The sequence below is a fragment of the Belonocnema kinseyi genome, chromosome 8, assembly GCF_010883055.1.
Source record: "Belonocnema kinseyi isolate 2016_QV_RU_SX_M_011 chromosome 8, B_treatae_v1, whole genome shotgun sequence".
Classification (NCBI taxonomy): Eukaryota; Metazoa; Arthropoda; class Insecta; order Hymenoptera; family Cynipidae; genus Belonocnema; species Belonocnema kinseyi.
The window spans coordinates 41,311,173-41,326,058 of NC_046664.1; the positions used below are offsets into that span (position 1 = coordinate 41,311,173).

General features: G+C 26.5%; 1 protein-coding gene across 1 annotated transcript in view; it reads left to right on the forward strand.

The window, feature by feature from the left end:
* Positions 1-14,886, forward strand: part of LOC117177758 (WD repeat-containing protein 48) — a 40,182-nt gene that overhangs the window by 19,759 nt on the left and 5,537 nt on the right. Inside the window, exons 6-9 of the mRNA XM_033368667.1 lie at positions 7,752-8,066; positions 13,658-13,926; positions 14,022-14,213; positions 14,303-14,546. Coding sequence (XP_033224558.1) covers positions 7,752-8,066; positions 13,658-13,926; positions 14,022-14,213; positions 14,303-14,546 — 1,020 coding nt within the window. The remainder of the gene's footprint in view (positions 1-7,751; positions 8,067-13,657; positions 13,927-14,021; positions 14,214-14,302; positions 14,547-14,886) is intronic.

The window sequence follows — 14,886 nt, forward strand, 5'->3', positions numbered from 1 at the left end:
TTAAAAGTTCTTCTTTTCGGTTAAAAATGTAAGTATTCCAGTTAAATAATTATCATTTTAGTTGAAAATTAATCTTTTAGGTTTGATAAAAAATTACTTGGTTGAAAGTTAAACTCTTTTGTTAAATTTTTTTTTTTTTGAAGATTCATTCTTTTGATTAAAAACTCATTTTTTTCGTAGAAAAACAAGCTATTTTATTGAAACATTGTTTTTTCTTTGAATTAAAGGGAATTTTTTGCCAAACATTTAACTATTTTTATTAAATTTGTTTCTTTTTTGGTTAAAATTTTTTTCATACAGTAAAGGTAACTATTATTCCAGTTGAATATTCAATCATTTTAGTTTAAAATTCATCTCGCTGGTTGAGCATTATTTTTTTATTATTAAATATTTCATTATTCAATTTTTAGTTGAAAATTGATCTTTTTTGGATGAAAATTCAGCTATTTGGTTGAAAATTAATATTTTCAATTTGAAAATTAAACTATTCATTGGAAATTTAGGTACTTTGTGGAAAATTGATCTTTATTGTAGAAAATTAATCTTTATTAATAAAAATTCATCTTTTGGTATGTATCAAATTGACCTATTTCAGTTAAAGATTAATAATTTTAGTGGAAAACTCATCAGTTTAGTTGAAAATTAATTTATCCGACTGGAAATTTAACTGTTACATTTTTGGTTAAAAATTGTTCTTTTCTAGTTTAAAATGCAACAGTTTAGTTAAAAATTTGACTTTTTTTAATTGAAAATATACTTATTTTGTTAAAAAATTGATTTTTTTTTGTGTAAAAAAATTATCTTTTTCTTTCAAAGTTAATCTCCTTCTATAAAGTTCTTATTTTCGGTTAAAAATGTAAGTATTCTAGTTAAATAATTATCATTTTAGTTGAAAATTAATCTTTTAGGTTTGATTAAAAAATCACTTGGTTGAAAGTTAAACTCTTGTTAAAAATTTTGTTGTTGTTGAAGATTCATTCTTTTAATTAAAAATTCATATCTTTGGTTGAAAAATAAGCTATTTTGTTGAAAAATTGTTTTTTCTTTGAATGAAAAGGAATTTTTTGCCAAACATTTAACTATTTTTAAAAATTTTGTTTCTTTTGTGGTTAAAAATGATTTTTTTTTATACTGAAAATGTAACTATTATTCCAAGGGAATATTCCATCATTTTAGTTTAAAATTCATCTCTTTGGTTGAATATTAATTTTTTTATTAAAAATTTCATTGTTCAATTTTTGGTTGAAAAATTATATTTTTTAATTGAAAATTAGTTTTTTTTTGCTGAGCATTGATTTTTTTGTTAAACTTAAAAATTAATTATTTCATTTTTCAACTATTTGGTTGAATATTTGGCTCCTTTAATTGATAATGCAACTATTTCATTGAAAATTCATGTATTTTGTTGGCAAATTGTACTTTTTTTATAGAAAATTAATCTTTTTATTTGAAAATGTATCTTATTGTTTAAAAATTTACCGTTTTAGTTGAAAATTGGTCTTTTTGGTTTAAAATTCAACTGTCCCAGCTGAAAATACATAATTTTATTTAAAGATTCATTTATTTTGCAATTTTTGGCTCTATTGTGCTAAAGGATGTAGAGAATGAACTTCATGAATTGAAATAAATTTTTGCGTTTTTTTGGCAAGTATGAATGGTACTTTTAGTCGACCGAGTAAATTAAAAATTTGACCGGGAAAAACCGGGAATTTAAAATCGTCCACGGAATCGCCACCCTGATCCGCTATTGTACCCTATATTCAGTTAAGGTCCCTAAAGTACCCTATTCTCAAGATTAGGTCCCTCTGGTACCCTTTTCGCAGCCCATAATGGTACTTTAAACTTTATAAAAATACCAAAGCTTCCAAGAGGCAGGAATTTTGAAAAAAAGTAGAAAATCGGATAATTTCTATGAGAAATAACTGCGAAAAATAATCAGGGCTACCACGCAGTCACTACTAATCACTTTTTCTGAAATCATTTTTAATCGTTTTTTTTAATGAAAGGATCACATTAGTCACTTTTCTTTTAATAAATTAACTCATTGGTTAATCACTATTTAATTCAGATCTATACCTATTTCTGAATTTTTTAAATTCTTTTAATATATTTCAGTGAATTTTTAAATATTTCGAGAAATTTTTAATAGATTGAAATAATTTGAAGGAATCTTAAAAGATTCCTAGGAATTATTCATTAATTTTATAATTTGAAGAGATTTTAAAGTGTTTAAATTATTTTATGGTAATGCATTTTCTGGAATTTCAAAGGATATGAAACGATTTTACAGAACCTGTAAGGTTTGAAGATATTTAAAAAGTTTTCACGATATTTTATAAGGTTTTCTAGGAATTCAATGATTTTAAGGGGTTTTAAAACTCTCAATGTATTTTAATACATTTTCCCGGATTTCAGGAAATATCATCATAGAATTTCACGGGATTTTATAAATAATATTTTAGTAGATTTTAAAGAATTTATTCACGAGAAGTAAGGTATTGTGTAGGGTTTCAAATACTGGAAGAGATTTGAAATTTACCCTGAATTCTTGTTAATTTATCCTGATTTTTTTTTAATTCTTTGGAATTCTTTTGAGTTTTTTAATCACTTGTATGCTTCTAAATTTACTCAATTTTACTTCATTCAATGGATATTTTTTAATTTATATAGTTCTGAAGATTAACTGATAAAATGATTAAAGGATCTGAAATATTTTAAGGTCTTTTTTCAAATTCCTTGGCATTTTAAAGAGCTTTAAAGATTGCAAGAGATTCGAAATATTTCAGATTATGCTAAAAGATTACAAAGATATTTTTAATTGATTTCACTAATTTAATGGGATTTCAAAGAATTTGCAATATTCAGGGTATTAAAGATTCATACGTGTTTTCAAGGGCTTCACAAACTTTCAAGGGATTTCAAAAGATATCAAATACTTTTAAATATTGCAGGGTATTTTAAAAGATTCCAAGGCATTTTTAGGAGATTTAAGCATTTTCATTGGATTTCCAAGGGTTGTAGTCATATTAAGAGATGTTAATATTTTCATGGATTTCAGACTTTATCCACAAGAAGTGAGGGATTTCGTAGGGTATCAAAGATTTGAAGAGATTTTCAAATATTGTTTGCAATTAATTGGAAATTTGCCCTGAATTCTTATTAATTTATCCTGAATTATTTGAAATTGTCCTGAATTCTAATAAATTTACTTAATTTCACTTAATTCAATAGATTTTTAAAAAATTAAAAAAAAATTTATCATTCAAATAGTCCTGAAGATTAATTGGCAAAATGATAAAAGGATTTTGAAATATTTTAAGTTTTTTTTTTAATTCCTTGGTATTTTCAAGATCTTTAAAAAATTGCAAGGGATTTCAAAGGATTTTAAGGGAGTTGAAATAATTTAGATTGTTTCGAAAGATTACAAGTAATTTTTTTCATTTGTGTAATTTAATGGGATTTTAAAGTATGAGCAATATTTAGAGTAATTTAAAAGATTCTAAGGCATTTTCCGGAGATTTAAGCAATTTCAAGGGTTTTAGTAATTTTAAGGGATTTAAATATTTGTATGGATTTCAAAAATTTATTCACAAGATGTGAGGGATTTCTTTGGGTTTCATAGATTCGAAGAGATTTTCAATCTTTTTCAATTTATTCGGAATTCGTCCTAAATTCTTACTAATTTTTCCTGAATTCTTTTCAATTCTTCTAAATTCACTCAATTTGACTCAATTCAATGGATTTTAAAAATGTTTTTGTTCAATCTATCTTGAAGTCTTTTTAATTCACCTTAAATTCGTAGGCATTTCATCAAATTCTTTTAAATATCCTTTTAATTTTTCTAAACTCATTACAAACTTACTTAATTCAATTTTTTTGATTGTTTTCAATTTATTTGATTGCTTTTTAATTTCAGCTTGATTGTGAACTGTTTTTTTTTTAATTTTAAAGAAATATTTCAATCAGTCTGAATTATTTTGAATTTTTTTATAGTCATTATGCACTTTTTTGTTTATACATTATTAGGGTTTCAAATATTTGAAGAGATTTACAATTATTTTTTTAATTCACCCTGAATTCTTATTAATTTATCATAAATTCTTTTAAATTTAATTTAGTTTTTCTATTTTTACGTAATTCTACTTAATTCAGTTAATTTTTTTTATTTTAAAGTTTTTTAATTGATACTGAAGTCTTGAATTTTGAAGAATTTCATCTAATTCTTCTCGTTCCACTTAAATTTCTCTAAGCTCATTCTAATTTTACGGAAATCCGTCGAATTCTTTTTACCTACATTTTTTGTAAAGTCCATTTGTATTCTTTTTAAGTTAACTTTAATTATTTTGAACTCTTATAAATTTATCCTGAATTTTGTTATCCTTTGAGCGCGAAAAAAATGTCACTGTATTCCTTATATTTCACCGCATAGGGACTGTGAGACCTGATAGAGGCATAAATTTTGAAAAATAGGGGGTTGAATTTTGTACAATTATAATCTTATAATACTGGACGACATACACAAGTGATCAGCACGCGATTATTATTTGTTTCTCACGCAATTTCTAAATTAAAATATAAAATTAATGTTTATACAAAATGTTTGTATTTCATGGTACCTATTATCTAAAATAATAGGAAATTTGTGCAAGTTAATTGATAATTGATGGAAATTGAGATCTTCACTTCAGAATTAATGTAAAATATTTTTGTGCGATAAATAGACAAACCGTTGCATTTTTTATCAAAAATACCCATTTCCGAAGAAAAATACTGACATATATATTATTGTTAAAATATTCTTTGAAATCTACGGATATTTTACAACTAATAGCAATTGTAAAAATGAAAATACTAACAAAAAAAAATGTTTAAGACGGTGAATCTTATTTTAAATCTAATGTTTTTTGTTTAAATTGGAATTATCTATTTCCGGTGAAATATGTTAAGGTCTATATTGAAAAACGCTGGCTTAACGTTTCAGTGTATTTCGTCAGAAATGGAGATTTATATTCAAGAATCATTAGAGTTTAAAGAAGTTTAATAATTTTTAACACTTCTGGCTACGTTGATGTTCTACGTGGAAAATTAATATTTTTAAATAAAAATCATTATAGCTCATAAAGATTTAGAATCTTTGAAAATTTTGGATTATGTTAGTGTTTTTCATCGGAAGTTCGTATTTTTAATTTAAAACAATTATATTTTAATGAATGCTTATGATTTGTAAACAATTTTATGTTATTTTAACAGTTTTCATCGGGAATCGGTCATTTTTAACGGGAAACATTAGATTTATTAATTAATTCTGAATTTAAAATATTAACTTTTATCAATCACAAAAAAAATACTCTCCTTTCTTTTTTTATTTATATTATTTTAAATTCTACATTCTATTAAACACAAAAATTTTGTATTAATAATTATTTTATATTTTAATCTAAAAATTGCATTCGAAAAAATAGCAATTATCGCGCTCACAGCGCGCGTGTTTGTTTTCTAGTTATGAGAAAATAGTGATATTAGTGGAATTTAAAAAAAAAATAATTACATCGCCAAAAGTGTCAATATTGATCTGAAACTGAGCCCTGTAATGAGAGTCCATATTCCTATTATGAAACAATGGGGTCATCAATAAACTACGATACAGAGAATACTTTGAAAAAATAGGTGAACTTTTAACAGAAAAGTTGAATTTTTATGTAAACAGTTTAATTTTCAACCAAAAAAGATGACTCAATAAAATCATTTTCTACCAAAAATGTAATAATTACGTTTTCAGTTCTATAAAATTAATTTTTAAAAAACAACTTTCAACAGGTTGAATTAAACTGAAAAATACGATTTTTTAATCAAACAGTTACGTCCTCAAAGTTTATGATGATTAAAAAAAAAAGAAAATGAATTTTCTCCGCAACTGGATGAATTTTCAACAAAATAGATACATTTTTCACAAAACAGTTGAATTTTCCAGTAGATAATATGAATTTTTAACAACAAAATTTATTTTATATCAACTGATTAACTTCTCATATAAATAATTTAATTTTTAAACAAATAGTTGAGCTTTCTGCGAAAAGAGTTGAACTTTTAACCAAATAGTCCAATTTTCAGTTTACAAATTGTTTTTAGAAAAAAAGAAACGAATTTTCTAACAGTTAAATTGTACCAGAGAGACGAATTTTTAACTAAATAGTTCACTCTCAAGACAGTAAGATTTATTTAAAAAAAAAAAAATCTTCAATTTTCAAACCCAAAAAGACGCATTTTCAACAAAGTATATTAATTTTCCACAAAACAGTTCAATTTTCCACCCAAACCCAAAAAGTTGAATTTTTTTACTAAAATACATAAATTTTCTAACGAATAGTTGAATTTTTATCGAAAAAGGATCAGTTTTCAACAAAAAATTGAATAATTACATCATTAGTTGGAAAAAATTAATTTTGAACAAAACAACTAATTTTCTACCAAAATAATTTAACAAAAAAAGTCTAATTTTTAACAAAATAGTTACATTCACAGCCAACAAGGTGAATTTTCAGAAAAGAGGGTTAATTTTCTACACAAAAAGACGAAGTCTCATCAAAGTAGATGAATTTTCCACAAAGCAATTGAATTTTCACCCAAAACAATAATTTTCAACTATATAATTTAATTTTCTACCCAATTGTTGAATTTTCAAATCTACAAAAATGAAATTTTTATTTTGAAATAAAAATCAGTATGATTCAAGCAAAAAGGACAAATTTTTACCAAAGTATTCAATTCCTCAACATATACATGAATTTTGAACTAAATAGTTGAATGTTTAAATAAAAGAGATCAATTTTCAATTAAAAATATAAAATTTCATCCAAAAATGGAAGTTAGATTTTCAGTTTTAAAAAAACTGGTTAAAATTTCCATTCTTAAGATGAATTTTCAACTAATTTTATGAATCATCACAAGAAAAATGGACTTTTAGCAAAGTAGTTCAACGTAGTAGAATTTCCAATCGGAAAATATTAATTCTCAACAGAAGTGTAATTGATGGTATTTCAACAAAAAAAGATTCTATCTTAAATCGAACATAATTCAATGCAATACAAAAATTCGAATTTTCAACAATATAGTTCTATTTTAAACCAAAGAGATGAATTTTCAGCGAAAAAGGTGATTTTCTAAGAAAGAAGATTAAGTGTGTATAAATGACCTAAATAACGAACAAAATACATAATTTTTTATTTATAAAAGATAATTTTGAATCAAGAATTTAATTTTTTCAACTAGAAATGTGATAATTAAATTTTCATTTAAAACAAAGATAATTTTTCACTAAAAGCAAACAAATTTTGAACAAAATATTTAAATTTTCAACCAGAGTGTTGAATTTTCAACCAAAAAGATAAATTTTAAGAAGTTAATTCAACTTTGTATTTTCAACCAAATAAATTATCAACCAAATAGTAAATTTTATAAACAAAATTTAAACGAAAAATCGAGAAAAAGGGATAACTTCTTGAAAACAGAAAAAGCAGATATTAAAAAAAAAGAGTAAAAAGAGAGGAATGTGGAAAAGACTATCAAGTGCTAAATATCAAAGTGCTTTTTAAACTTACTATGGTATTATGAAACTATACCGTTGCACGGAAATCTTTCGCAAAATTTAAACAAACTTATCACCAAGAAACGTAATAAACGTTATACGTCAAAATTGGTAACGTAGTTTATGGATAATTCATAAGGATCATGAAACTAATTTTCAATTCTAGAGTATATCCTTTCGAGGGGATCAATGTGGAGATTATTGTGTGGACAGCATTGGAAATGCAGTAGGAGGAATGATACCACAGAATACGGAACCAGTACAGAGTATATTGGGCGGACCAGCAATAAGATATTGTTATATACTAAACGATAGGCGGCATGTTTTATCAAAAGACACAGAAGAAAATGTAGCATTGTACGATGTACTAAAAGCTTGCAAAGTTGAGGACCTAGGACATGTTGATTTTGATCAAGAAGTAAAAAATAGGAACAAAACCGTTTATGTCCCGAATTGGTTCAGCGTTGATTTAAAGACTGGGGTTCGTATCCTTAAAAATTATACATGTTGTGGCCACCTAGTATAATTAGATATTTCATGAAATGTCTACATAGATCATAAACTGCTAGCTAGAGATCATTACTTAACCCTAGACGCTGATTGTTTTAAAGTACAGTGAACTTCCACCTATTTGAAAGCCCCTATGCGCACCTATTTCAAATTGCGCAGTTACGTCACCTCCTAGCACGAGGTCCCTGTACGGTCACGCCCGCGTCAGTGGCTGGTTAACTTTTTCAACTGCGCATGCGTGGAAAAGCGCGGGTCTATTTAAAATTACAAAGTACAATGTAAACTTGCAATATTGCGTTGATAACAAATTATTGAAAGAAATTACCTATTTCTTAGATTCAATTTCATTAATTTTTTAAAGTGAAAATTTAGTTTTCATATTTATCTGTATTATCATTGATAGTATTTATTGATTTCAAATAGACAAGCGCTTTTCTGAAAATCAGGAATTGAAAAAGTTGCTTTCAGCGCCCTCATCGATACAAGGATTCAAGGCCGTTCAAATAGGTGACAGTTCACTGCATTAATATTATTTAAAATTAGGAAAGCGTTTTTAGGAAGCAAACTTAATAGAGTTCAATAAATGTATATTGAAAAACCGTAAATACCAAACATGTTCACTACATGTGGATGAAGATTAATATTTCAATTCATCCAAAAAAACCTAAAAATATTAATTTATCGCCAAAGAGATACATTTGTAGCCAAAATAATGAATTTTCAACCAAATTGACCAATTTTTAACAAAGTAGTTGAGTTTTTGACCAAAAAATATGACTTTAACAAAATAGTTAAATTTTTAACTAAATGGTCTTATTTGAAACAAAAAATATTAAACTTTAATAAAAAACAGTTGCATTTTCAGTAAACTAATTGAATTATTTAGAAGGCAATTAAATTTTCAACCAAAAAATATACATTTTAAATCTGAAAAGACAAATATGTAACAAAATAGTTGAATTTTCGAGCAAAGAATATTACTTTTAAACAAAATACTTAAGTTTTTAACAAAATAATTAACGTTTCAACAAAATCTTTTAATTTTGCACCTGCAAAGATGAATTTTCAATCAAATGGTCGAATTTTAAAATAAAGAAGATTAAACTTTGAGCAGAAATAGTTCAATTTTCAACCCAAAAAGTTGAATTTTCAAAGAAAAGATGTATTCTCAATAACAAATAAAACACTTGATACCCCCCCCCCCCATCCTATAACGAATTTTCAAACAAAAATTAATTCTTTTACCGGCGAGCTAAATATTTTAAAAAATAATAAATTTCTGAGCACAAGAGTTAAATTTTTAACCAAATAGTTGAATCTTCAACAAAAAATGAATCTTTAACAGTGAAATTAAACTTTGTACCAAGTGTTTGAATTTTTAATAAAAAGAATATTAATTCTTAACGAAAAACATAATATTTGATATTCAAACCAAGAAAGATTTAAAAATTATAAAAAATAGTCGATTTTAACCAAAAAATATGAATGCTTCACCAAAAACGTAATATTTGATATATTAATAAAGTAGATGGATTTTCAACAAAATAGTTCAATCCTCAGTTAAAACAAATTAATTTTTAACACGCAGTTAGAACTTTTAACCAAAAAAGATCAAATATCTAGCAAAATATATGAATTTTCAACCCAAAAAGATTTTTCATTTGAGAATGGAAGAAGTTGTTAACAAAATTTTTAAACTATGAATTGAAAAAGGATAATTCTATATAGAACATTCGTTCTTTAATGGTATAAAACTAATCTTCTTGTTCGAGCAATCATATTTTTGCTTGAAAACTCAATAGTTCCAGATTCATAATTTAAATTGAAAATTCATCTTTCTGGTTGAAAATTCGTTTTTTTTTTGTTGCTAAAATTAATTTTTATTACTGAAAATTTCACTTTTCCTGTTGAAACTTGAACTATTTTGTTGAAAATTTGTTCGTTTTTTTTTACTTGAGATTTTCTTTAACTGAAAATGTATTCATTACAATTAAATATTTCATGATTTTAAAACATCAATCTCTATGGTTGAATATAATTTTTTTAATTAAAAATTTAAGTATTCAATTTTTATTTGAAAAATGATCTATTTTAGTTGAAATTGCATGCTTTCTAAATATAAATTAATCTTCTTAGTTGAAAATTCAATAATTCTAGATAAAGATTAACCATTTTAGTCATAATTTCATGTTTTTATTTAAAATTCTACTATTCCATTTAAAGATCCATCATTTTAGTTGAATTTTCCTCACTTTATCTGAAAATGTAACTACTTTTTTCAAATTTTTTATTTTAAAACTAAAATTCTGGCTACTCTAATTGAATATTCCATCATTTTAGTTAAAAATTGATATCTTTGGTTGAAATTGTATCTTTTTTTGTTGAAAATTCGTATTTTTTTGTTGAAAAAAATCTTCTTTGTTGAAAATTCATCTTTTTGGTTTAATATTCAACGATTCCAATTGAAGATACATCTTTTTTTTTTCAATTCATCTTTTTTGTTTAACGTTCAACCATTCTAGTAAAGGATTTATCATTTTAATTGAAAATGTAACTGTGCTGTTTAAATATTTTATTTCAAAACTCATCATTTTATTTGAAAATTCATCTTTTTTATTTAAAATTCAACTATTCCAGTTGAAAATTCATAATTTTATATGAAAATTCATCAGCTTGGTTAAAAATTGATCTTTTAAGTTGAAATTCAATTTCAATTAAATCTTTGGTTTAATTTTTTTTTGCGTGGAAAATTAATTTTTTTAACTGAAAATTTATTCCATTTTTGGCTAAAAACGGTGTTATTTTTCAGTTCAAAATTGAACTATTTGGTTGAAAACTGATCTTTGTTAGCTGAAAATTTAACTGTTTAGTTAGGATTTCATATATTTGGTTGAAAAATCGCATTTTCGATTGAAAATTAATCATTTTGGTTGAAAATGCAACTATTTGGTTAAAAATTCATCTATCTTGTTGAAAATTCAAGTATTTTACTGGAAAAGTTAGGAATTTGAAGCGTTTTAAATTGAATTTAAATAGACACCCTGTAAACTGTCTAGATATTTCAGAAAATGTCTAACGAAGTATTGGGATCTGAAGAACTCGAATACGCCACCTGGTGACAGAATCGGAAAGCCCTGAGCGTAGGTAAATTTTGACGGGAAGTATAGGCGAAAATACGAAAATAATTTTTCTAAAGGTCTTACAGTAAAACCGGGAAAAAAATAAGAAATGATAAATAAAAAGTTACAAATAAATTAAATCAAACTTTATCTATGGAGTTTTTGCCACGAAAATCGAAGAGCAAAGTGTTTTTTTGTGTGTTTGGTTGCTCCTTTACTGTTCGAAAGCATGAAACTGTTTGGTTTTTCTGAAATATAAATAAACTCCGATTTTAAAAAATATATATGAAAAATCTTAAAGTACATTTACAGCATTTACTGATAGTATGACTCGAAAAATAAAACAGAATAAAGTAAGAAAATTCATGAAATTGAAACGGATTTTCACGCTTGTTCCACTGTCAATAAAAAAGATTGAAGAAAAAGTTATAATCATCAAGTATTTATCGTTTTTATTCTTCAATAATTTTTCAGCATTCCGAATGAAAATAATAAAAACAGGTTCTAAATAAAAATATTATTTTAGGTACAAATATATGAACATAACCTCAAATCTGAAAAAAGTTACTGCTGATTTTTCATTTCAAGCTGATATAAATTAAATTTTGCATTGAAATGTCGATAGTTAATATTACATTTTTAATGTTTATGAGGGGAAAAAGTGGAAGAATTTATTATTTAGACAACAAGAGTTTCTAAATTCGAAGTTTGCAAACAAAATGCAATAATATAGAAACTGAAGTTTTATTTTCCACCTCTTTTCCGCATGTAAAATTCTTTTTCCTTCTACGAAGTTTCTACATACTGGTGTGGATTTTGTGAAATCACAAATTTGAGTTATTGCTACTTTCATTTTTAAGGTTTAAGGGCATGTGATACTTAGAAAATTGTCGATTTTACCAGTTTTAGGTTCCCCCGGATTTTTTTCTAGAATAATAAATATTTTGTCTTAAAAATTTGGGAAATGATAGCGAACATGCTAACGGACGTCCCCACACACTTTTTTTTGTGTTTTTTTATCAAAAAATTTTTTAAATTGCTAACAACGTGCGTGTATATTTCGAGGTTATGTGTTTTTACAATTCACCCGAGCGTTACTTCCAAACTACACAATATTTTTGTCCGAAAACTTTGGACTTACAAATAAACATAGCAACTAATCTCCCGGAACTAACCTTGTTTGCAGGCAATCAAAAAAGTTTATTTCATAAATAATTTCCAGATTATTGGAAAGGCAGAGATGAAAAACGACGTAACCTCAAAATAATGCATATGCATAGCATTTTTATTTAGCACAATAAATTTTTTTTTGTTATTATCCCTCAAAAAAGTGTCCGGGGACGTCCGTTATGATATTTTATAGCATCTTCGAATTCAGTTTTTAAAAATTTTCATTTTTGTGGAAAAAAAGCCGGGGAAACTGTAAGTATCACATGCCCTTAAAGGCATGTGACACAGCTAAATTCATATATTACCGACCACAGTTTTTCAGTACACTGAATGTTTTTTTGAACCTAAGAACTTTTTTTGTATATAAAATATCGAGCTGAAACTTTGGGAAATGTATTAGAGTACAGTAAAGTACGTTTAGGTACTGCATTTTGGTAGGAACTTCACTAAAAATTATTTCATCTTTTTTCTGAACCCCAACATTTTTTGAACGTTCGACTTTTTTTACATAAAATATCGGTCTCAAACTTTGAGAAATGCAAAAGCTGAAAGAAAACTACGTTCAAGTACAAAGCTTAATAATAAAAGATGTAAAAAAATATGTTTCAACAATCAATTCCAACGGCATCAGCCGGTAACGTTGTACACGAAAATACGAAACCTGGCGGCCACTAGACGAGGCTCTAGAGGGTTCGTATTTTCTTTTTCAACGTTACCGGCTGATGCCGTTGGAATTGATTGTTGAAATATATTTTTTCACATCTTTTATTATTAAGCTTTGTACTTAAACGTAGTTTTCTTTCGGCTCTTGCATTTCTCAAAGTTTGAGACCGATATTTTATGTATAAAAAAAGTTTAAAGTTCAAAAAATGTTGAGGTTCAGAAAAAAGATGAAATAATTTTCAGTGAAGTTCCTACCAAAATGCAGTACCTAAACGTACTTTATTGTACCCTAATAAATCTTCCAAAGTTTCAGCTCGATATTTTATTTTTAAAAAAATTCTTAGGTTCAAAAAAACATTCAGTGAACTGAAAAACTGTGGTCGGTAATATAGGTATTTAGCTGTGTCACATGCCCTTAAGACTAATTTTCAATGTTTTTACATGAGTCTTCTGAGACATCTACCTACTGTCGCTGGCCATATTGCTTTGGCCGCTAGTGGTGCCCTCAAGATTGCAGAGCCCAATACAAAGTGGCTACAACATGACACATATAAATCTTATGTACCCTTTAAAAAGACACTATCTGTTTATATTATGTGTCTGTATTTAGATGTTAACTATCCACTTGGGTCAAGACGAAAACGACTGTTTCTCTGCATGGGTATCAGCAAAAGAAACTGGTTTAGCCGAAGATGATGCAGTAGATCAGAAAGTTAATTACGGAAATCTACTTCTTCAAGCTCTTTTGGAACACTGGTGGAGGCCTTTACATGCCGAAGATGAAAATGAAACCAATAGCAATGATGGCAATGTTCCAAGGCATACAAGAGGTGGTAATCCATACTTTTCGGTACCTGGCCACACACCCGTTATTTTTAGGTATTTTTTGTTTGTTTTTTAAATAAAATTTCTAACTGAAGCTTTGAAAAATCGTGTTAGCAACCTCGGTATAAAAATTAAATTTAATTTCACAGTGAAGTAGGAGGTAGAACTTTGTACAGGTTGCTTGTGCAAGATGCTGGAGGGGAAACAGAGGGCGTACTATTAAATGACACTGTACCACCTTGGGTCAGAGACATCGTAGTTGATAAAAATTTACCAAAATTCATTAAAATTCCGTTTTACCTTCTGCCGCATTCCACGTCTGGTGTTAAAAGTTTAAAGAAGTAAGTAGCTTGAAATGGACAGTGCAAAAGTATGATTTCTTTCATTTATCCAATGATGGGAATGATCGTGTTTATACATTTTTTTACAGAGATCGCCTAATTGCCAATGATTTTATTCAAATTCGAAAAGTTGCCGAGCATGTATACGACAAAGTTTTAGGGGCTGGAAGTGACTCGGGTTCAGTAGCAGGTGGTAATACTGTTTCTAGTGGATCTCCTGCTGGTGATCGAGCAAATACAGATTCTAATGCTGATAACTCTTCTTTGGCGGAGGATAAAGTGGAATTACTGTGCAATGATCAACTCTTGGATCCATCGATGGACTTGAGAACAGTAAGTGTAAAGAATAATCGTCTTTTTAGATAGAAAATTCATTTTTTTTTTTAGATTAAAAATTCAACTATTTGGTTGATCATGCAATAGTTTTTGATTGAAGCAGACTGGCCGTTTCGCAAACATTTTTATGGGTCAATGGAATTACAAAAATTCGAACTTGAAAGCTAAAAAATTTCCATCTGAAATCAGAAAAATTGAGCTGCAAATCATTTTCAGCAATTTTAAGCTAGAAATATTAAAAATTAAACGATTACATTTTTTTTATAAACTGAACACTTCTTAAATTAAAAGTTAGAGTATTTTGATTTTAAATAGTTTAAAAATCTTTAAGAAGCTT